Source organism: Oncorhynchus masou, chromosome 24 (assembly GCF_036934945.1).
Source record: "Oncorhynchus masou masou isolate Uvic2021 chromosome 24, UVic_Omas_1.1, whole genome shotgun sequence".
NCBI lineage: Eukaryota > Metazoa > Chordata > Actinopteri > Salmoniformes > Salmonidae > Oncorhynchus > Oncorhynchus masou.
Genome location: NC_088235.1, coordinates 10411734 through 10436164, shown reverse-complemented (window position 1 = coordinate 10436164; position 24431 = coordinate 10411734). Strand labels below are relative to the sequence as shown.

The window sequence follows — 24431 nt, the reverse complement described above, 5'->3', positions numbered from 1 at the left end:
GATAATGCTATGTGAACCTTGTCTTCCTCTCGTCTTCCCCATGAAGAGATAATGCAGACTGTACCTTGTCTTCCCCATGAAGAGATAATGCAGTCTGTACCTTGTCTTCCTCTCGTCTTCCCCATGAAGAGATAATGCAGACTGTACCTTGTCTTCCTCTCGTCTTCCCCATGAAGAGATAATGCAGACTGTACCTTGTCTTCCTCTCGTCTTCCCCATGAAGAGTGGCAGTTCAATACAGGGACAGCCAGCTGGCCAGGGGTTGATGGGGTGATTTCCCTGGTATTATTCCAGTAAGCCCTGTTGGAATTAAACCAGGAAAATTAATCCTCAACAGGGCTTTGATCAATCACAACAGAGATTTTCACATCAGATATTTTTCAGAGCTGATCTGATTGGTCAAAAGACCAATTAGTGAATACAATAGAATTGGGCTGCCTGTGTGAACACAGCCAAAGTGGGGCCATCTTGGACTATGAGGGAGGCCTAAAAACAAAAAGCAAGTTAAACCACAGGCCCCAACTGCACGGTTTGGGCTGACCTTTATCATCAGAGCAGGCCAGCAGTAGGGGACCCTGCTGCACCCCCCGCCTCCTCTCCCCCACGCCTCCCCCTGCCTCCTCTCCCCCACGCCTCCCCCTGCCTCCTCCTACCTCCCTCTACCTCCCCTGTCCTTCCTCCGGTCCTGCGTAGGCAGCTTTTGATCAAGCCCGGACTCCGGCTGCTCCACCATAGCAGCAGGACTGATGTGTAAACTGTGAGGAGGGCAGGTCCATTTCAATCCCACCCTGGCCGTCAGCAGAACTTCAAAGCCAGGACACGCTACTGACTTCCCTGTTTAATTAGATAATTAGAGGCTGGAATAATATAACTCTGTTTTAAGAGGAGAGATTGTCAGTGGAGAGGGGGGGGGCGGCTGGGGAGAGAGCAGGGGGTATGCCTGTGTATGAATGTTGATGCTGGGGTGGTAGTGGGGAGGGGGTCGACAAATACGCCGTGCATGTGATCATTACCCCCCCCCCCCCCACCCAAATAAATGGGATTAGTCAAAAGTAGTGCTGATGACAAGATAGATTTAGGAAACTAATTAGGAAGTTGTTTCATTTCCTGACGGGCTGGGTGGTGTTCTGCATGCGAGTCCTACATGGGCTCGTGTCCCAAATGGCACCCTATTTCCTTTATAGTGCACTACTTTAGACCAGGGGAACATAGGGCTCTGGTCAAAAGTAGTGCACTACATAGGGATTAGGGTGCCATGTTGGAGACATGTTCCTCTGCTGATCTGAGGATGGAGTCACACGCCGCATCTTCCTTTCATTTCAGCGAATGGAACAGGGAGGAAGTAGCTCACGCCGTTCCTCTAGCTGAGAAGAAACAGGAAGTTAGCTGGGCTCTTTCCAAATGGATGCAGTTTCTGCTAATAAACCAAGCTTTTTTCCCATTTCAATAGAAGCATGAAGAACGCAAAGCAAAAATGAGACAAATTCACATTTTAATTTTTAATTACTTTTTTATTTTAATTTTTTTATATTTATTTATTTTAATTTTTATATATATACTGACTGAGTATTTCTTGTATTTCATGTTTCCTTATCTTGGCTACATGGCACCTTCAATGTGTTCTTCTTCTTCTTCTGTTTGCAGTAAGTGTTTCAAAGAGAACTAATTATGTGATAAACTGTATTGTGTTGTAATGTTAAACTTTGTTTGAGCGTCTGTGAACAACGTGATATATAGACTGGTACCTACCTTTTGATGGTAGGGGCGGCAGGTAACCTAGTGGTTAGAGCGTTGGACTAGTCACCGAAAGGTTGCCAGATCTAATCCCCGAGTTAACGAGGTAAAAATCTGTCGTTCTGAACAAGGCACTGTTCCTAGGCCATCATTGTAAATTAGAGTTTTAACTGACTTGCCTAGGTAAATAATGGTAAAGGAAATTGAAACAAACACTGTTTTTTTCAGTGTTTTTTGGGGGCCTCTTGAAGACAATTCAAGTCAGTAAGGCAGCATTTACACAGACAGACCAAATCTGATCTTTTGACACTAATTGGTATTTTGATAAATCAGATCATGAGCCAATAATAGTGCAAACGATCAGAATTGGGAATTCATCTAAAATCTGCACTAAATAAATACATAGGACTGAGTCTCACCTAAACACATGTTTCCTTCTTCATTTGGTTGGTAGTAATAGAACAGGACTGAGTCTCACCTAAACACATGTATCCTTCTTCATTTGGTTGGTAGTAATAGAACAGGACTGAGTCTCACCTAAACACATGTGTCCTTCTTCATTTGGTTGGTAGTAATAGAACAGGGCTGAGTCTCACCTAAACACATGTATCCTTCTTCATTTGGTTGGTAGTAATAGAACAGGGCTGAGTCTCACCTAAACACATGTATCCTTCTTCATTTGGTTGGTAGTAATAGAACAGGGCTGAGTCTCACCTAAACACATGTATCCTTCTTCATTTGGTTGGTAGTAACAGAACAGGGCTGAGTCTCACCTAAACACATGTATCCTTCTTCATTTGGTTGGTACTAATAGAACAGGACTGAGTCTCACCTAAACACATGTATCCTTCTTCATTTGGTTGGTAGTAATAGAACAGGGCTGAGTCTCACCTAAACACATGTTTCCTTCTTCATTTGGTTGGTAGTAATAGAACAGGGCTGAGTCTCACCTAAACACATGTATCCTTCTTCATTTGGTTGGTAGTAATAGAACAGGGCTGAGTCTCACCTAAACACGTGTCCTTCTTCATTTTGTTAGTAGTAATAGAACAGGGCTGAGTCTCACCTCGGCCAGCCTTCTCTTAAACCTGGATAACCGGATTGTCATATTGCCTCTCCTACCTGTCTATTGACTCTAGACAAAGGAATCCGTCTATGTACAGAATGGAAGCATGGACCATCCTCATAGCATATGGAAGTATTGATCATCAAAGCAGTGTGTGATATGGAGAAGGTTTCAGTCATGGAACACCTTGGCCAGAGGGGGCAGGGGGAACTCGGCAAGAGGGGGCTGGGGGAACTCGGCGAGAGGGGGCTGGGGGAACTCGGCGAGAGGGGGCTGGGGGAACTCGGCGAGAGGGGGCAGGGGGAACTCGGCGAGAGGGGGCTGGGTCAACTCGGCGAGAGGGGGCAGGGGGAACTCGGCGAGAGGGGGCTGGGGGAACTCGGCGAGAGGGGGCTGGAGGAACTCGGCGAGAGGGGGCTGGAGGAACTCGGCGAGAGGGGGCTGGGGGAACTCGGCGAGAGGGGGATGAGGGAACTCGGCGAGAGGGGGCTGGGGGAACTCGGCGAGAGGGGGCTGGGGGAACTCGGCGAGAGGGGGCTGGGGGAACTCGGCGAGAGGGGGCTGGGGGAACTCGGCGAGAGGGGGCTGGGGGAACTCGGCGAGAGGGGGCTGGGGGAACTCGGCGAGAGGGGGCTGGGGAATTCGGCGAGAGGGGGCTGGGGGAACTCGGCGAGAGGGGGCTGAGGGAACTCGGCGAGAGGTGGCTGGGGGAACTCGGCGAGAGGGGGCTGGGGGAACTCGGCGAGAGGGGGCTGAGGGAACTCGGCGAGAGGGGGCTGGGGGAACTCGGCGAGAGGGGGCTGGGGGAACTCGGCGAGAGGGGGCTGAGGGAACTCGGCGAGAGGTGGCTGGGGAACTCTGCGAGAGGGGGCAGGGGGAACTCGGCGAGAGGGGGCAGGGGGAACTCGGCGAGAGGGGGCTGGGGGAACTCGGCGAGAGGGGGCTGGGGGAACTCGGCGAGAGGGGGCTGGGGGAACTCGGCGAGAGGGGGCTGGGGGAACTCGGCGAGAGGGGGCTGGGGGAACTCGGCGAGAGGGGGCTGGGGGAACTCGGCGAGAGGGGGCTGGGGAACTCGGCGAGAGGGGCCTGGGGGAACTCGGCGAGAGGGGGCAGGGGGAACTCGGCGAGAGGGGGCGGGGGAACTCGGCGAGAGGAGGCGGGGGGGAACTCGGCGAGAGGGGGCGGGGGGAACTCGGCGAGAGGGGGCAGGGGGAACTCGGCGAGAGGGGGCAGGGGGAACTCGGCGAGAGTCGTCTGGGGGAACTCGGCGAGAGGGGGCAGGGGGAACACGGCGAGAGGGGGCTGAGGGAACTCGGCGAGAGGGGGCTGGGGGAACACGGCGAGAGGGGACTGGGGGAACTCGGCGAGAGGGGGCTGGGGGAACTCGGCGAGGGGGCAGGGGGAACTCGGCGAGAGGGGGCAGGGGATACTCGGCGAGAGGGGGCAGGGGGAACTCGGCGAGAGGGGGCTGGGGGAACTCGGCGAGAGGGGGCTGGGGCAACTCGGCGAGAGGGGGCTGGGGGAACTCGGCGAGAGGGGGCTGGGGGAACTCGGCGAGAGGGGGCAGGGGGAACTCGGCGAGAGGGGGCTGGGGGAACTCGGCGAGAGGGGGCAGGGGGAACTCGGCGAGAGGGGGCTGGGGGAACTCGGCGAGAGGGGGCTGGGGCAACTCGGCGAGAGGGGGCAGGGGGAACTCGGCGAGAGGGGGCTGGGGGAACTTGGCGAGAGGAGGCGGAGGCGGGGGAACTTGGCGAGAGGGGGCTGGGGGAACTCGGCGAGAGGGGGCAGGGGGAACTCGGCGAGAGGGGGCAGGGGGAACTCGGCGAGAGGGGGCAGGGGGAACTCGGCGAGAGGGGGCTGGGGGAACTCGGCGAGAGGGGGCAGGGGGAACTCGGCGAGAGGGGGCAGGGGGAACTCGGCGAGAGGGGGCAGGGGGAACTCGGCGAGAGGGGGCTGGGGGAACTCGGCGAGAGGGGGCAGGGGGAACTCGGCGAGAGGGGGCTGGGGGAACTTGGCGAGAGGAGGCGGAGGCGGGGGAACTTGGCGAGAGGGGGCTGGGGGAACTTGGCGAGAGGAGGCGGGGGGAACTCGGCGAGAGGAGACAGGGGGAACTCGGCGAGAGGGGGCAGGGGGAACTCGGCGAGAGGGGGCTGGGGGAACTTGGCGAGAGGAGGCGGAGGCGGGGGGAACTTGGCGAGAGGGGGCTGGGGGAACTTGGCGAGAGGAGGCGGGGGGAACTCGGCGAGAGGAGACAGGGGGAACTTGGCGAGAGGAGGCGGGGGGAACTCGGCGAGAGGAGACATTTATTTGGTGTTTTTGGGTATTAAAATATAGATATTTATTTGGTGTTTGAGGGTATTAAAATATAGATATTTATTTGGTGTTTGAGGGTATTAAAAAATAGATATTTATTTGGTGTTTGAGGTTGTTAAAATATAGATATTTTTTTGGTGTTTGAGGGTATTAAAATATAAATATTTATTTGGTATTTGAGGGTGTTAAAATAGAGACATTTATTTGTTGTTTGAGGGTATTAAAAATAGAGACATGTACAGGTATGTGTGGGCATAGTCAGACGTTGTGATTGGACGATGCATTTTACACATGTTTAAATTATGTTATTCAATAGGCTACCTGTCTGTAGAAACTTTGATTGAGAAATGAAACATCACACTTCAGCACAGGAGAGGTGTGCTGATTGTTAATCTATGGCTTAAATAGAACACCAGAAGAGGAAAGGATGAGAGGAGAAGAGGAGAGAGGAGGAGAGAGGAGAGGAGAGGAGAGGAGGAGAGGAGGAGAGGAGAGGAGAGAGGAGAGGAGAGGAGTAGAAGAGTAGAGGAAGAGAAGAGGAGAGAGAGAGGAGGAGAGGATAGGAGGAAGAGTGGAGGAGAGGATAGGAGAGGAGAGGAGAGGAGTAGAAGAGTAGAGGAAGAGAAGAGGAGAGAGAGAGGAGGAGAGGATAGGAGGAAGAGTGGAGGAGAGGATAGGAGAGGAGAGGAGAGGGGGACGGGGAGGGAGAGGAGAGGAGGGAGAGAGGAGGAGAGGAGGGAGAGGAGGGAGAGAGGAGGAGAGGAGGGAGAGAGAGAGGAGGAGGGCGGAGGAGAGGATAGTAGAGGAGAGGAGGAGAGGAGGGAGAGAGAGAGGAGGAGGGCGGAGGAGAGGAGGGAGAGAGAGAGGAGGAGGGCGGAGGAGAGGATAGGAGAGGAGAGGAGAGGAGGAGAGGAGGGAGAGAGAGAGGAGGAGGGCGGAGGAGAGGAGGGAGAGAGAGAGGAGGAGGGCGGAGGAGAGCACCAGACCCAGGCAGGTCAGGGGAGCATCTCTGATCTGAAGCACCAACATCACCACTTGACCTGGGCATCAGATGAACACCCTCCTCTATGAGGGCTGTGTACCTCTAACGGTCTCCAACATGAAGGTCTTATTAAAGAGGCCTTATGGCTGATTGTTTCAGATAACGCCTCTCCAGAGCAGGGGCTCTCGCTGCGAGCGTGTGTGTGTGTGTGTGTGTGTGTGTGTGTGTGTGTGTGTGTGTGTGTGTGTGTGTGCCGTGCAGCTGATAGAGGTCCTGATAAATGCCAGCACATTTTAAAACCTATTCCCCACGGGGCTGGAGCAGCTTATTCATGCACTAATGTACATGTAGCAGCTAGCTCAAACCCGATATCATACTCAGTCACATAAAGACCAGCGGCCTGAAAACACAGAGGAGTCCTGTTGACGAGTCCTGTTGAGGAGACCTGTTGAGGAGTCCTACGCATTGACTCTATACCGGTACCCCCTGTATATAGCCTCCACATTGACTCTGTACCGGTACCCCCTGTATATAGCCTCCACATTGACTCTGTACTGGTACCCCCTGTATATAGCCTCCACATTGACTCTGTACCAGTACCCCCTGTATATAGCCTCCACATTGACTCTGTACCAGTACCCCCTGTATAAGTCATTTAGCAGACGCTCTTATCCAGAGCGACTTACAAATTGGTGAATTCACCTTCTGACATCCAGTGGAACAGCCACTTTACAAAAGTGCATCTAAATCATTAAGGGGGGGGGTGGTGAGAAGGATTACTTATCCTATCCTAGGTATTCCTTGAAGAGGTGGGGTTTCAGGTGTCTCCGGAAGGTGGTGATTGACTCCGCTGTCCTGGCGTCGTGAGGGAGTTTGTTCCACCATTGGGGGGCCAGAGCAGCGAACAGTTTTGACTGGGCTGAGCGGGAACTGTACTTCCTCAATGGTAGGGAGGCGAGCAGGCCAGAGGTGGATGAACGCAGTGCCCTTGCTTGGGTGTAGGGCCTGATCAGAGCCTGGAGGTACTGCGGTGCCGTTCCCCTCACAGCTCCGTAGGCAAGCACCATGGTCTTGTAGCGGATGCGAGCTTCAACTGGAAGCCAGTGGAGAGAGCGGAGGAGCGGGGTGACGTGAGAGAACTTGGGAAGGTTGAACACCAGACGGGCTGCGGCGTTCTGGATGAGTTGTAGGGGTTTAATGGCACAGGCAGGGAGCCCAGCCAACAGCGAGTTGCAGTAATCCAGACGGGAGATGACAAGTGCCTGGATTAGGACCTGCGCCGCTTCCTGTGTGAGGCAGGGTCGTACTCTGCGGATGTTGTAGAGCATGAACCTACAGGAACGGGCCACCGCCATGATGTTGGTTGAGAACGACAGGGTGTTGTCCAGGATCACGCCAAGGTTCTTAGCGCTCTGGGAGGAGGACACAATGGAGTTGTCAACCGTGATGGCGAGATCATGGAACGGGCAGTCCTTCCATGGGAGGAAGAGCAGCTCCGTCTTGCCGAGGTTCAGCTTGAGGTGGTGATCCGTCATCCACACTGATATGTCTGCCAGACATGCAGAGATGCGATTCGCCACCTGGACATCAGAAGGGGGAAAGGAGAAGATTAATTGTGTGTCGTCTGCATAGCAATGATAGGAGAGACCATGTGAGGTTATGACAGAGCCAAGTGACTTGGTGTATAGCGAGAATAGGAGAGGGCCTAGAACAGAGCCCTGGGGGACACCAGTGGTGAGAGCGCGTGGCGAGGAGACAGATTCTCGCCACGCCACCTGGTAGGAGCGACCTGTCAGGTAGGACGCAATCCAAGCGTGGGCCGCGCCGGAGATGCCCAACTCGGAGAGGGTGGAGAGGAGGATCTGATGGTTCACAGTATCGAAGGCAGCCGATAGGTCTAGAAGGATGAGAGCAGAGGAGAGAGAGTTAGCTTTAGCAGTGCGGAGCGCCTCCGTGATGCAGAGAAGAGCAGTCTCAGTTGAATGACTAGTCTTGAAACCTGACTGATTTGGATCAAGAAGGTCATTCTGAGAGAGATAGCGGGAGAGCTGGCCAAGGACGGCACGTTCAAGAGTTTTGGAGAGAAAAGAAAGAAGGGATACTGGTCTGTAGTTGTTGACATCGGAGGGATCGAGTGTAGGTTTTTTCAGAAGGGGTGCAACTCTCGCTCTCTTGAAGACGGAAGGGACGTAGCCAGCGGTCAGGGATGAGTTGATGAGCGAGGTGAGGTAAGGGAGAAGGTCCCCGGAAATGGTCTGGAGAAGAGAGGAGGGGATAGGGTCGAGCGGGCAGGTTGTTGGGCGGCCGGCCGTCACAAGAAGCGAGATTTCATCTGGAGAGAGAGGGGAGAAAGAGGTCAGAGCACAGGGTAGGGCAGTGTGAGCAGAACCAGCGGTGTCGTTTGACTTAGCAAACGAGGATCGGATGTCGTCGACCTTCTTTTCAAAATGGTTGACGAAGTCATCTGCAGAGAGGGAGGAGGGGGGGAGGGGGAGGAGGATTCAGGAGGGAGGAGAAGGTGGCAAAGAGCTTCCTAGGGTTAGAGGCAGATGCTTGGAATTTAGAGTGGTAGAAAGTGGCTTTAGCAGCAGAGACAGAGGAGGAAAATGTAGAGAGGAGGGAGTGAAAGGATGCCAGGTCCGCAGGGAGGCGAGTTTTCCTCCATTTCCGCTCGGCTGCCCGGAGCTCTGTTCTGTGAGCTCGCAATGAGTCATCGAGCCACGGAGCGGGAGGGGAGGACCGAGCCGGCCTGGAGGATAGGGGACATAGAGAGTCAAAGGATGCAGAAAGGGAAGAGAGGAGGGTTGAGGAGGCAGAATCAGGAGAAAGGTTGGAGAAGGTATGAGCAGAGGGAAGAGATGATAGGATGGAAGAGGAAAGAGTAGCGGGGGAGAGAGAGCGAAGGTTGGGACGGCGCGATACCATCCGAGTAGGGGCAGTGTGGGAAGTGTTGGATGAGAGCGAGAGGGAAAAGGATACAAGGTAGTGGTCGGAGACTTGGAGGGGAGTTGCAGTGAGGTTAGTGGAAGAACAGCATCTAGTAAAGATGAGGTCGAGCGTATTGCCTGCCTTGTGAGTAGGGGGAAGGTGAGAGGGTGAGGTCAAAAGAGGAGAGGAGTGGAAAGAAGGAGGCAGAGAGGAATGAGTCAAAGGTAGACGTGGGGAGGTTAAAGTCGCCCAGGACTGTGAGAGGTGAGCCGTCCTCAGGAAAGGAGCTTATCAAGGCATCAAGCTCATTGATGAACTCTCCGAGGGAACCTGGAGGGCGATAAATGATAAGGATGTTAAGCTTGAAAGGGCTGGTAACTGTGACAGCATGGAATTCAAAGGAGGCGATAGATAGATGGGTAAGGGGGAGAGAGAGAATGACCACTTGGGAGAGATGAGGATCCCGGTGCCACCACCCCGCTGACCAGAAGCTCTCGGGGTGTGCGAGAACACGTGGGCGGACGAAGAGAGAGCAGTAGGAGTAGCAGTGTTATCTGTGGTGATCCATGTTTCCGTCAGTGCCAGGAAGTCGAGGGACTGGAGGGAGGCATAGGCTGAGATGAACTCTGCCTTGTTGGCCGCAGATCGGCAGTTCCAGAGGCTACCGGAGACCAGGAACTCCACGTGGGTCGTGCGCGCTGGGACCACCAGATTAGGGTGGCCGCGGCCACGCGGTGTGGAGCGTTTGTATGGTCTGTGCAGAGAGGAGAGAACAGGGATATATAGACACATAGTTAACAGGGTACAGAAGAGGCTACGCTAATGCAAAGGAGATTGGAATGACAAGTGGACTACACGTCTCGAATGTTCAGAAAGTTAAGCTTACGTAGCAAGAATCTTATTGACTGAAATGATTGAAATGATACAGTACTGCTGGAGTAGGCTAGCTGGTAGTGGCTGCGATGTTGACACTACACTAATCAAGTCGTTCCGTCGAGTGTAATAGTTTCTACAGTGCTGCTATTCGGGGGCTAGCTGGCTAGCTAGCAGGTTGATTGCGTTACGTTACTTTAAAAGAACGACAATAGCTGGTTAGCTAACCTAGAAAATCGCTCTAGGCTACACAATTGTCTTAGATACAAAGACGGCTATGTAGCTAGCTAGCTACGATCAAACAAAACAAACCGTTGTACTGTAATAGTTACTACAGTGCTGCTATTCGGGGCTAGCTGGCTAGCTACGTTAAAAGAACGACAATAGCTGGCCAGCTAACCTAGAAAATCGCTCTAGGCTACACAATTGTCTTAGATACAAAGACGGCTATGTAGCTAGCTAGCTACGATCAAACAAAACAAACCGTTGTACTGTAATAGTTACTACAGTGCTGCTATTCGGGGCTAGCTGGCTAGCTACGTTAGAAGAACGACAATAGCTGGCCAGCTAACCTAGAAAATCGCTCTAGACTACACAATTGTCTTAGATACAAAGACGGCTATGTAGCTGGCTAGCTACGATCAAACAAATCAAACCGTTGTACTGTAATGAAGTGAAATGAAAATGTGATACTACCTGTGGAGCGACGCGGAATGTTGACCGGGTAGTTGGAGTTCAATTCGGTAGAGGTTGGCTAGCTGTTGGCTAGCTAGCTAGCAGCATTTCCTACGTTAAGGACGACAAATAGCTGGCTAGCTAACCTCGGTAAATTAAGATAATCACTCTAAGTCTACACACTCTAAACTGCACAATTATCTTGGATACGAAGACAGCGAAGACAACTATGTAGCTAGCTGACACTACGCTAATCGAGTCGTTCAGTTGAGTGTAATAGTTTCTACAGTGCTAGTGGACAGTGGATGTTAGCTAGCTGCTTAGCTAGCTGCTGGGCAGATACGTTAGGACGACGAAATACGATAATTATGCAATTGTCGTTGATACAAAGACGGCTATGTAGCTGGCTAAGAAGAAATTGCTAAGATTAGACAAATCAAACCGTTGTACTATAACGAAATGTAATGAAAAGTTATACTACCTGCGGACCGAAGTGTAGATGCGACCGCTCGCTCCAACCGGAACCGGAACTCTGTGCCGGTACCCCCTGTATATAGCCTCCACATTGACTCTGTACCGGTACCCCCTGTATATAGCCTCCACATTGACTCTGTGCCGGTACCCCCTGTATATAGCCTCCACATTGACTCTGTACCGGTACCCCCTGTATATAGGCTCCACATTGACTCTGTACCGGTACCCCCTGTATATAGCCTCCACATTGACTCTGTACCGGTACCCCCTGTATATAGCCTCCACATTGACTCTGTACCGGTACCCCCTGTATATAGCCTCCACATTGACTCTGTACCGGTACCCCCTGTATATAGCCTCCACATTGACTTTGTACTGGTACCCCCTGTATATAGCCTCCACATTGACTCTGTACCGGTACCCCCTGTATATAGCCTCCACATTGACTCTGTACTGGTACCCCCTGTAGATAGCCTCCACATTGACTCTGTACCGGTACCCCCTGTATATAGCCTCCACATTGACTCTGTACTGGTACCCCCTGTATATAGCCTCCACATTGACTCTGTACCGGTACCCCCTGTATATAGCCTCCACATTGACTCTGTACTGGTACCCCTGTATATAGCCTCCACATTGACTCTGTACCGGTACCCCCTGTATATAGCCTCCACATTGACTCTGTACCGGTACCCCCTGTATATAGCCTCCACATTGACTCTGTACTGGTACCCCTGTATATAGCCTCCACATTGTCTCTGTACCGGTACCCCCTGTATATAGCCTCCACATTGACTCTGTACAGGTACCCCTGTATATAGCCTCCACATTGACTCTGTACTGGTACCCCCTGTATATAGCCTCCACATTGACTCTGTACCGGTACCCCCTGTATATAGCCTCCACATTGACTCTGTACCGGTACCCCCTGTATATAGCCTCCACATTGACTCTGTACCGGTACCCCCTGTATATAGCCTCCACATTGACTCTGTACCAGTACCCCCTGTATATAGTCTCCACATTGACTCTGTACCAGTACCCCCTGTATATAGCCTCCACATTGACTCTGTACCAGTACCCCCTGTATATAGCCTCCACATTGACTCTGTACCGGTACCCCCTGTATATAGCCTCCACATTGACTCTGTGCCGGTACCCCCTGTATATAGCCTCCACATTGACTCTGTACCGGTACCCCCTGTATATAGCCTCCACATTGACTCTGTGCCGGTACCCCCTGTATATAGCCTCCACATTGACTCTGTACCGGTACCCCCTGTATATAGGCTCCACATTGACTCTGTACCGGTACCCCCTGTATATAGCCTCCACATTGACTCTGTACCGGTACCCCCTGTATATAGCCTCCACATTGACTCTGTACCGGTACCCCCTGTATATAGCCTCCACATTTACTCTGTACCGGTACCCCCTGTATATAGCCTCCACATTGACTCTGTACTGGTACCCCTGTATATAGCCTCCACATTGACTCTGTACCGGTACCCCCTGTATATAGCCTCCACATTGACTCTGTACTGGTACCCCTGTAGATAGCCTCCACATTGACTCTGTACCGGTACCCCCTGTATATAGCCTCCACATTGACTCTGTACTGGTACCCCTGTATATAGCCTCCACATTGACTCTGTACCGGTACCCCCTGTATATAGCCTCCACATTGACTCTGTACTGGTACCCCCTGTATATAGCCTCCACATTGACTCTGTACCGGTACCCCCTGTATATAGCCTCCACATTGACTCTGTACCGGTACCCCTGTATATAGCCTCCACATTGACTCTGTACTGGTACCCCCTGTATATAGCCTCCACATTGTCTCTGTACCGGTACCCCCTGTATATAGCCTCCACATTGACTCTGTACCGGTACCCCCTGTATATAGCCTCCACATTGACTCTGTACTGGTACCCCCTGTATATAGCCTCCACATTGACTCTGTACTGGTACCCCCTGTATATAGCCTCCACATTGACTCTGTACCGGTACCCCCTGTATAGAGCCTCCACATTGACTCTGTATCGGTACCCCCTGTATATAGCCTCCACATTGACTCTGACCCTGTATATAGCCTCCAGATTGACTCTGTACCGGTACCCCCTGTATATAGCCTCCACATTGACTCTGTACCAGTACCCCCTGTATATAAAATCCACATTGACTCTGTACTGGTACCCCCTGTATATAGCCTCCACACTGACTCTGTACCGGTACCCCCTGTATATAGCTTCCACATTGACTCTGTACCGGTACCCCCTGTATACAGCCTCCACATTGACTCTGTACCAGTACCCCCTGTATATAGCCTCCACATTGACTCTGTACCGGTACCCCCTGTATATAGCCTCCACATTGACTCTGTACCGGTACCCCCTGTATATAGCCTCCACATTGACTCTGTACCAGTACCCCCTGTATATAGCCTCCACATTGACTCTGTACCGGTACCCCCTGTATATAGCCTCCACATTGACTCTGTATCGGTACCCCCTGTATATAGCCTCCACATTGACTCTGTACCGGTACCCCCTGTATATAGCCTCCACATTGACTCTGTACCGGTACCCCCTGTATATAGCCTCCACATTGACTCTGTACCAGTACCCCCTGTATATAGCCTCCACATTGACTCTGTACCAGTACCACCTGTATATAGCCTCCACATTGACTCTGTACCAGTACCCCTGTATATAGCCTCCACATTGACTCTGTACCGGTACCCCCTGTATATAGCCTCCACATTGACTCTGTACCGGTACCCCCTGTATATAGCCTCCACATTGACTCTGTACCGGTACCCCCTGTATATAGCCTCCACATTGACTCTCTACCGATACCTGTTATATTTCTGAAAATGGCATTGTTGGTTAAGGGGCTCGTAAGTTTTTTCGGACTATTGGTTAGAGCCTGTAAGTAAGTATTTCACTGTGAGGTCTACCTACACCTGATGTATTTGGGCGCATATGACAAATAACATTTGTTTTAATTTGATTTGTAAATATAATTTATATTGCCTGGATCACTACGTACATTCAGTCTGAAACTAACCGTCCTGGAAGTAGTTTGTGTGACTTCAAAATGAGTCAGCGATTGGATGGTCTCTAACCAATCAGCGATTGGATGGTCTCTAACCAATCAGAGCATCAAAGTTGACGACGTCATAATATGGCCGGCTCGGTTTCATGGACCAATCAGATACGGTCAGAATGTGTTCCCATTCTAGAAACCATCGGGCAGGGAGGCTAATCCGGACTGACGTTAAAGAGGAAACGTCAGTTGGCCCGAGAGGTGTGGATGGGTTGCCAGGCTAACGTTTATATGCTGGGTTGAACAAATATTGAAAGTAGTTAGTTATGTGTCCACAGTATATTTTATTTTATTTAACATTTATTTCACTTTTATTTAACTAGGCAATTTAGTTATTAAGATTAAATTCTTATTTACAATGACAGCCTGAGATGTTTGTCTGGCTGTAGGAGGTGTGTTGTTGAAGTTAAATGGGCTCGTGTGTACAGTACTGGACTGCACTGGACTGGACTGGACTGGATGTAGAATCTACGGCAGAATTCATTCGTCTCTCAAAGTTTTAGAGAGGATATTAGTGGTGGATGTTGTGCAGAACAGAGCGGTTCCCTCGAGGTGTCAACAACTCTGTCTCGCTGCAGCTATAGCTATGCTGTTATATCCACTTCATTCTTGTCTATCTCTACGACCGACGCCAAATCCCACTGAGATGTTTCGTCTGACTTCTGGAACAGGTGTGTTCTCATTTACTCCTATTGGACAGGAGAGCCCAGCGGCTGTGACAGTGGAGAAAGCAACAACGTCTAACACAGAGTCAGAGAAACAACGTTTAATCCTAATCGGACTCGAGCACAATGTAGTTTAAAGCCCCCTCCTATCGTACTAACCAGTTCTCACATCAGAGAGTTGGTACCGCAGAGAGACTGGCTTGCATTTCCTTTGTCAAGCCTCTCATCATGTTTTCAGAGAACCACACTGTGAAAAACAACAACACATGGGACGGGTACTGTCTTTCATCTGAAGAGCCTATCTGATTGGTCTTTCATCTGAAGAGCCTATCTGATTGGTCTTTCATCTGAAGAGCCTATCTGATTGGTCTTTCATCTGAAGAGCCTATCTGATTGGTCTTTCATCTGAAGAGCCTATCTGATTGGTTCGTTCCAGAATGACACTTTGGTTCGTTCCAACCTATTCTATTCACATTTTTTTCAGGAATTAAATAACGAATATGACACAGCATCATTTTAATAATTGAATGAAAGCTTTTCAATTGCTTTCAACACCTCATGTACACCTCATTGATTTAATTGAATTGAATATGACACAACATCATTTTAATAATTGAATGAAAGCTTTTCAATTGCTTTCAACACCTCATGTACACCTCATTGACTTAATTAATCCAATTGAAGTAATGTGGAGATGTAATTCCAAAGTGAGAAATGTACTTGGTACAACATGAAGAAATGGTTTGTATGTATATATATATACATAGATATATATAGGGGAAAAGTAAGTACGTTGAATAACTTAACAATCATTTCACAAGCTGCTCTTGTCTTAAAGGAGCACAATCCCCTATCCATCACTAACAGATACAACAATGTATTGGTCCTCTTTACGGTGCAGCCCTGTCAGAACATCAACCTGCTGGTCCTCATTACAGTGCAGCCCTGTCAGACCGTCAACATACTGGTCCTCATTACAGTGCAGCCCTGTCAGACCGTCAACATACTGGTCCTCATTACAATGCAGCCCTGTCAGACCGTCAACATACTGGTCCTCATTACAGTGCCTCCCTGTCAGACCGTCAACATACTGGTCCTCATTACACAGTGCAGCCCTGTCAGACCATCAACATACTGGTCCTCATTACAGTGCAGCGCTGTCAGACCATCAACATACTGGTCCTCATTATCATACAGCCCTGTCAGACCATCAACATACTGGTCCTCATTACAGTGCCTCCCTGTCAGACCGTCAACATACTGGTCCTCATTATCATGCAGCCCTGTCAGACCGTCAACATACTGGTCCTCATTATCATGCAGCCCTGTCAGACCATCAACATACTGGTCCTCATTACAGTGCAGCCCTGTCAGACCGTCAACATACTGGTCCTCTTTACGGTGCAGCCCTGTCAGACCGTCAACATACTGGTCCTCATTACAGTGCCTCCCTGTCAGACCGTCAACATACTGGTCCTCATTACAGTGCAGCCCTGTCAGACCATCAACATACTGGTCCTCATTACAGTGCAGCCCTGTCAGACCATCAACATACTGGTCCTCATTATCATGCAGCCCTGTGAGACCATCAACATACTGGTCCTCATTACAGTGCAGCCCTGTCAGACCGTCAACATACTGGTCCTCTTTACGGTGCAGCCCTGTCAGACCGTCAACATACTGGTCCTCATTACAGTGCAGCCCTGTCAGACCGTCAACATACTGGTCCTCATTACAGTGCAGCCCTGTCAGACCGTCAACATACTGGTCCTCATTACAGTGCAGCCCTGTCAGACCGTCAACATACTGGTCCTCATTACAGTGCCTCCCTGTCAGACCATCAACATACTGGTCCTCATTACAGTGCAGCCCTGTCAGACCGTCAACATACTGGTCCTCATTACAGTGCCTCCCTGTCAGACCATCAACATACTGGTCCTCATTACAGTGCAGCCCTGTCAGACCATCAACATACTGGTCCTCATTATCATGCAGCCCTGTGAGACCATCAACATACTGGTCCTCATTACAGTGCAGTCCTGTCAGACCATCAACATACTGGTCTTCATTACAGTGCAGCCCTGTCAGACCGTCAACATACTGGTCCTCATTACAGTGCCTCCCTGTCAGACCATCAACATACTGGTCCTCATTACAGTGCCTCCCTGTCAGACCGTCAACATACTGGTCCTCATTACAGTGCAGCCCTGTCAGACCGTCAACATACTGGTCCTCATTACAGTGCAGCCCTGTCAGACCATCAACATACTGGTCCTCATTACAGTGCAGCCCTGTCAGAACATCAACATACTGGTCCTCATTACAGTGCAGCCCTGTCAGACCATCAACATACTGGTCCTCATTACAGTGCCTCCCTGTCAGACCGTCAACATACTGGTCCTCATTACAGTGCAGCCCTGTCAGACCGTCAACATACTGGTCCTCATTACAGTGCAGCCCTGTCAGACCGTCAACATACTGGTCCTCATTACAGTGCAGCCCTGTCAGACCGTCAACATACTGGTCCTCATTACAGTGCCTCCCTGTCAGACCATCAACATACTGGTCCTCATTACAGTGCAGCCCTGTCAGACCGTCAACATACTGGTCCTCATTACAGTGCAGCCCTGTCAGACCATCAACATACTGGTCCTCATTACAGTGCAGTGCTGTCAGACCGTCAACATACTGGTCCTCATTACAGTGCAGTGCTGTCAGACCGTCAACATACTGGTCCTCATTACAGTGCAGCCCTGTCAGACCGTCAACATACTGGTCCTCATTACAGTGCCTCCCTGTCAGACCGTCAACATACTGGTCCTCATTACAGTGCAGCCCTGTCAGACCGTCAACATACTGGTCCTCATTACAGTGCAGCCCTGTCAGACCGTCAACATACTGGTCCTCATTACAGTGCAGCGCTGTCAGACCATCAACATACTGGTCCTCATTATCATGCAGCCCTGTCAGACCATCAACATACTGGTCCTCATTATCATGCAGCCCTGTCAGACCATCCATTTTTCTAAAGGAAACTACACTTTGCTCTTCTAATTATGTTTTTTTTTTACGAATGTGATGATCTATTCAGGGAGGTTGTATTACAATTCCATGTTGCTTGGACGTCTTTTAAAACCATCAATGACAGTGCAGTGGTGTGCTGTACATTTTACATATTCATTAAGACATTTCACTTGAGAAATAAGTTGTAGCATAAAGAAGCTACGCTGAATGTACAGTACACATCATAGGTTAAAATATGTCATATTTGCTAGTAGAAGTGGATAATGTAGAGTAGTTTAGAGCTGTCAGGTATCATCAGCAGAATAATGTAGTGTAGTTTAGAGTTGTCAGGCAAACAGTCAGTAGGACAATGTAGAGTAGTTTAGAGTTGTCAGGTAATCATCAGTAGAATAATGTAGCGTAGTTTAGAGTTGTCAGGTATCATCAGTAGAATAATGTAGCGTAGTTTATAGTTGTCAGGTAATCAGTCAGTAGAATAATGTAGAGTAGTTTAGAGTTGTCAGGTAGTCATCAGTAGAATAATGTAGCGTAGTTTAGAGTTGTCAGGTAATCAGTCAGTAGAATAATGTAACGTAGTTTAGAGTTGTCAGGTAATCATCAGTAGAATAATGTAGCGTAGTTTAGAGTTGTCAGGTAGTCATCAGTAGAATAATGTAGAGTAGTTTAGAGTTGTCAGGTAGTCATCAGTAGAATAATGTAGCGTAGTTTAGAGTTGTCAGGTAGTCATCAGTAGAATAATGTAGAGTAGTTTAGAGTTGTCAGGTAGTCATCAGTAGAATAATGTAGCGTAGTTTAGAGTTGTCAGGTAATCATCAGTAGAATAATATAGCGTAGTTTAGAGTTGTCAGGTTGTCAGTCCGTAGAATAATGTAGCGTAGTTTAGAGTTGTCAGGTAATCATCAGTAGAATAATGTAGCGTAGTTTAGAGTTGTCAGGTAATCAGTCAGTAGAATAATGTAGAGTAGTTTAGAGTTGCCATTTAGTCATCAGTAGAATAATGTAGAGTAGTTTAGAGTTTTCAGGTATCATCAGTAGAATAATGTAGAGTAGTTTAGAGTTGTCAGGTAGTCATCAGTAGAATAATGTAGAGTAGTTTAGAGTTGTCAGGTAGTCATCAGTAGAATAATGTAGAGTAGTTTAGAGTTGTCAGGTAGTCATCAGTAGAATAATGTAGCGTAGTTTAGAGTTGTCAGGTAGTCATCAGTAGAATAATGTAGCGTAGTTTAGAGTTGTCAGGTAATCATCAGTAGAATAATGTAGCGTAGTTTAGGGTATCATCAGTAGAATAATGTAGCATAGTTTAGAGTTGTCAGGTAGTCATCAGTAGAATAATGTAGCGTAGTTTAGAGTTGTCAGGTAATCATCAGTAGAATAATGTAGCGTAGTTTAGAGTTGTCAGGTAATCAGTCAGTAGAATAATGTAGCGTAGTTTAGAGTTGTCAGGTAGTCATCAGTAGAATAATGTAGCGTAGTTTAGGGTTGTCAGGTATCATCAGTAGAATAATGTAGAGTAGTTTAGAGTTGTCAGGTATCATCAGTAGAATAATGTAGAGTAGTTTAGAGTTGTCAGTCAGGAGAATAATGTAGAGTAGTTTAGAGTTGTCAGGTAATCAGTCAGTAGAATAATGTAGAGTAGTTTAGAGTTGTCAGGTAGTCATCAGTAGAATAATTTAGAGTAGTTTAGAGTTGTCAGGTAATCATCAGTAGAATAATGTAGCGTAGTTTAGAGTTGTCAGTTAGTCATCAGGATTCCCTCTCATTGATTGCACTCGTACGGTGCCAGAAAAATAAATCATATTTTAATTTCCATTTCCGTGGTTTCCCACCTCAAAATAACCAGACATAACCAATTGCAATTCATTTACTCCTTTTCTTTAAAATGTTAAAAAAGTTATTTCAAAATTCCTCAAAATGCTTCTTCTTCAGAACGTGTAGAAAGTGTATTTCTGTCAGCCGAGGGGTTCTTGTACAGAGAGTGTATATATGGCCTCTGAGTGCTGCTGGTCAATCAACTACTTCATCCTCCTGAGGGGGAGGAAATGAATTGAAAATGTCTGGGAAATATCTTAGTTCCACCCAGGACATTTAGAGAGAAAGAAAAGGTGGAATGTGCCCCGAAATGGCACCCTTGTTCCCTGTATCGTACACTACTTTCAACCAGATCATCGTGAACCCTGGTCAAAGATATAGTGCACTATTTAGGGAATAGGGTGTCATTTCGGACACACCCGTGGACTCAAGGTCAGCAAAGTGCTAAATGCTGTTTTTGACTCTCTCCAATCCCAGGGTACCCCTGTTCATACCCCCCTACTGATTAGGACAGAGCGGAGTTGACTACTTTTAAACTAACTCGCAGAGGGCCCCCTATTGCCTCGGCTGTTAGCCTCATAAAAATGCACGTGTATGGCTGGGTTCGGCTGAGTGAGAGCACATTTCTCTACTTTGCTTCCTGAAGAATAAAGATGTCCGATATTTGATCAGGGAGGAACGCGGCGTGGCCTGTGCCGGTAGGTTGTGCTCCAAATGCTAAGCATTGTAAAATGAGGCTGAGCGGAAAATCTCTCTCCCAGAGGCCCTTGCAGCGCACTGTAACATCTTAGTGCAAACCAAATCAGGGTACAGTAAATGTCGGAGCATACCTCCATTTAAACGCTGTATTGCTGCTTTCGTCATTTAAGGATTTTTACTCTAAATCGCCAGGAGAATACTTGTTTTTCCTCTCTTTCTCTTCCTCCCACCCCTCCCTTTTCTCTCACTCTGTCTCAACAAAGCACAAAGCGTGTTGGAAGGGATGATGCCCCTTTTCCTTCAGGAGGTTAAACTCTTTTTTAGAATCTGTTTGTAGATGTATAACATGGTAATTCTTATCCCAGTCTTTCTTGTTACACAGTTTTTCACCAGCTGTAAGACTGAGGAAATCACAAAGCAATAACCTTGACTTCTGAGTGTGTTTATAAAAGGGTCGTCTATCTCTCTCTTTTTTTTTTGCTGGTATTTCTCAAGTTATTCAGAACTATAGAATGTACATACTAATTTCATAATTTGAATTATATATTGTTCTGGAGTTCTGAACTATTTAAAGGAATATGATATTATTCAAATATAAAAATGAGTAAATTGATTTATAAATACATCGTTTACAATTGTCATTACAGTATTTATCTTCAGATGTAAAAAAAACGACCTATATTTAACTAAAACAGGCTCTTGTATTAGTATATTATGCCAAACCGGTCTCCAGGATATGATGTCATCAGAAAAGAAGAGGCTGTATTGTTCTGGGGTGGCAGGGTAGCCTAGTGGTTAGAGTGTAGAGGCGGCAGGGTAGCCTAGTGGTTAGAGTGTAGAGGCGGCAGGGTAGCCTAGTGGTTAGAGCGTTGGACTAGTAACCGGAAGGTTGCAAGTTTAAAACCCCGAGCTGACGAGATACAAATCTGTCGTTCTGCCCCTGAACAAGGCAGTTAACCCACTGTTCCTAGGCCGTCATTGAGTTAGTTAAATAAAGGTAAAATAAAAATGTAAAAAAAGTTCAGCTCATTAAGAATTCATAATGTCCCACAATGACTGAGTCCCAGTTTAATCATGCTGTATGTTCTATTGTACGAGTCTCCTTTTAGTTGGTGGTGAAATTGCGTGAAATTGTGAGAATACGTGTATGATGTATGAAATTGTTTAGATATCTGGTCTCATTGGTTATTGCACATTGATCCACATTCAAAGCATGTTCTGTTTTAACATGGATTTCAATGGAAAACCAATGTTATAGAATTTTACTATACTGGCTATCTACTGTGGTGTCTGGTGGTCTAATCTGACTACTGTGGTGTCTAGCGGTCTAATCTGACTACTGTGGTGTCTGGTGGTCTAATCTGACTACTGTGGTGTCTGGTGGTCTAATCTGACTACTGTGGTGTCTGGTGGTCCAATCTGACTACTGTGGTGTCTGGTGGTCTAATCTGACTACTGTGGTGTCTGATGGTCTAATCTGACTACTGTGGTGTCTGGTGGTCTAATCTGACTACTGTGGTATCTGATGGTCTAATCTGACTACTGTGGTGTCTGGTGGTCTAATCTGACTACTGTGGTGTCTGGTGGTCTAATCTGACTACTGTGGTGTCTGATGGTCTAATCTGACTACTGTGGTGTCTGATGGTCTAATCTGACTACTGTGGTGTCTGGTGGTCTAATCTGACTACTGTGGTGTCTGATGGTCTAATCTGACTACTGTGGTGTCTGGTGGTCTAATCTGACTACTGTGGTGTCTGGTGGTCTAATCTGACTACTGTGGTGTCTGGTGGTCTAATCTGACTACTGTGGAGATTTATGGTGTAATCTGACTACTGTGGTGTCTGGTGGTCTAATCTGACTACTGTGGTGTCTGATGGTCTAATCTGACTACTGTGGTGTCTGGTGGTCTAATCTGACTACTGTGGTGTCTGGTGGTCTAATCTGACTACTGTGGTGTCTGATGGTCTAATCTGACTACTGTGGTGTCTGATGGTCTAATCTGACTACTGTGGTGTCTGGTGGTCTAATCTGACTACTGTGGTGTCTGGTGGTCTAATCTGACTACTGTGGTGTCTGGTGGTCTAATCTGACTACTGTGGTGTCTGATGGTCTAATCTGACTACTGTGGTGTCTGGTGGTCTAATCTGACTACTGTGGTGTCTGGTGGTCTAATCTGACTACTGTGGTATCTGATGGTCTAATCTGACTACTGTGGTGTCTGATGGTCTAATCTGACTACTGTGGTGTCTGGTGGTCTAATCTGACTACTGTGGTGATTTATGGTGTAATCTGACTACTGTGGAGATTTATGGTGTAATCTGACTAGCAGTAGTCTGATTACCCATGGGAAGATCTGTGTGGACTTGAATCTGCAACAGCCTCTCTCTCTACAATAGCCTTCAGTTATTCTCTCAGCCTCCTCTCCTCTGTCCCAACATTTCTTTCAATTCAATATTTCATTACGGACCTCTCTGGAGATTGTAGTGCAGTACGCAGAGAAATCTATAGATCTAAATAAAACAATTTAAAACCATAACGAAGCACACATGGCCTCCAATCACAACCAGACTAACACATTTCAGTGGTTCTATGGTGGGATTCTGAAAGATGAAAACTTTAAATAAGACAACAGTTCTGAGCTTAGTGAAAACACATTGCGTTTTTTATTGAACAAAAATGTATCTCATTTATTGTTGGCTTTTGTCAGCTATATCATTTTTTTTATACATCAGTTAGATTTTAGATGAATGCTGATCCGTGGACAACATCATCACCATATAGTACTCATATACAGCATATTCATATTTTCAGATCATGCTACAGTTAGCAAGTCTATCAGCATTGGTAATTTAATTTCCTTTCTTAGTTTTTCCAGATATACCTCGACGAAGAGAAGTTCAAAAGGTCTAACAGTCTATAATCTATTCGTAATGATCTATTTATGTTTCGCGGGTTCAACTTTGGGTATAATGATGTCATCGCCCTACTACCTGGAATTCACGTTTTTAATGGTGGGGTCACGACCTGGTGGTTGTCTGGTTCCTCTCAGCCTTGACCATCACTGCTGCCTGGTTATGTGAATGATCCCTGGTGAAATACGACACTTCTCTTTTAATAATGATGAGATTCTTTCACTCTTAATGCCAGAGGAGTCTATATATGTATATCTTTAGTTTAAATAAAGGTTAAATAAAATAAATACAAATAAAAAAATAAACATGTCGAGGCTTTGTGACAACGTGCGTCTAGGTGGTTGGTGTAGGAGTCAGGCGCAGGAGAGGAGGGATGTCTGAGAAGCGTGTTTTTAATAAGAAAGTCCACCAACACAGGAATGGCACAATCAACAGGTACAACGCCCTCGACAACAGAAAACCCCTACAAACATACGGAGGAACAAAGGTCCGACACTCCAGTACTTCAGAACTCGTGAAAACAAATAACGATAATACTTAACCAACGACTAATCAGGCAACAGGTTACAATTATACACACAGAAATGACCTCAAAATTAATGACTAATCAGGCAACAGGTTACAATTATACACACAGAAATGACCTCACAATTAATGACTAATCAGGCAACAGGTTACAATTATACACAGATAAATGACCTCACAATCAACGACGAATCAGGCAACAGGTTACAATTATACACTCAGAAATGACCTCACAATCAACGACTAATCAGGCAACAGGTTACAATTATACACACAGAAATGACCTCACAATCAACGACGAATCAGGCAACAGGTTACAATTATACACACAGAAATGACCTCACAATCAACGACTAATCAGGCAACAGGTTACAATTATACACACAGAAATGACCTCACAATCAACGACTAATCAGGCAACAGGTTACAATTATACACACAGAAATGACCTCACAATCAACGACTAATTCGGCAACAGTTTACAATTATACACACACAAATTCATTGCAAATGAAAGCCGGTGTGAAACAGAACCAAAGACAAAACAAACAGAAAAGGAAAAAGGGATCGGTGATGGCTAGTAGACCGGCGACGCCGAGCGCCGCCCGGACAGGGAGAGGAGATACCTTCAGTGGGAGCTA

At 47.9% G+C, this 24431-nt stretch overlaps 1 protein-coding gene across 1 annotated transcript; it reads right to left on the bottom strand.

The window, feature by feature from the left end:
* Positions 1 to 2971: 2971 nt before the first annotated feature.
* On the bottom strand, positions 2972 to 5103 carry LOC135513388 (uncharacterized). Its single transcript, XM_064936313.1, has 4 exons — positions 4812 to 5103; positions 4423 to 4546; positions 3887 to 4229; positions 2972 to 3154 (listed from the first exon to the last, which is right to left on the bottom strand). Exons 1-4 carry the CDS (start codon positions 5101 to 5103, stop codon positions 2972 to 2974), a joined length of 942 nt encoding a protein of 313 aa, XP_064792385.1.
* Positions 5104 to 24431: the final 19328 nt, after the last annotated feature.

Coding starts and splice junctions, on each gene's coding strand:
- LOC135513388 (XM_064936313.1), bottom strand. CDS start 5,103: ATGTCTCCTCTCGCCGAGTTCCCCCCGCCTCCTCTCGCCAAGTTCCCC. Junction 4,547..4,811: donor CCTCCGCCTCCTCTCGCCAA/GTTCCCCCAGCC, acceptor CCTCTCGCCAAG/TTCCCCCGCCTCCGCCTCCT. Junction 3,155..3,886: donor CTCTCGCCGAGTTCCCCCAG/GCCCCTCTCGCC, acceptor CCTCTCGCCGAG/TTCCCCCTGCCCCCTCTCGC.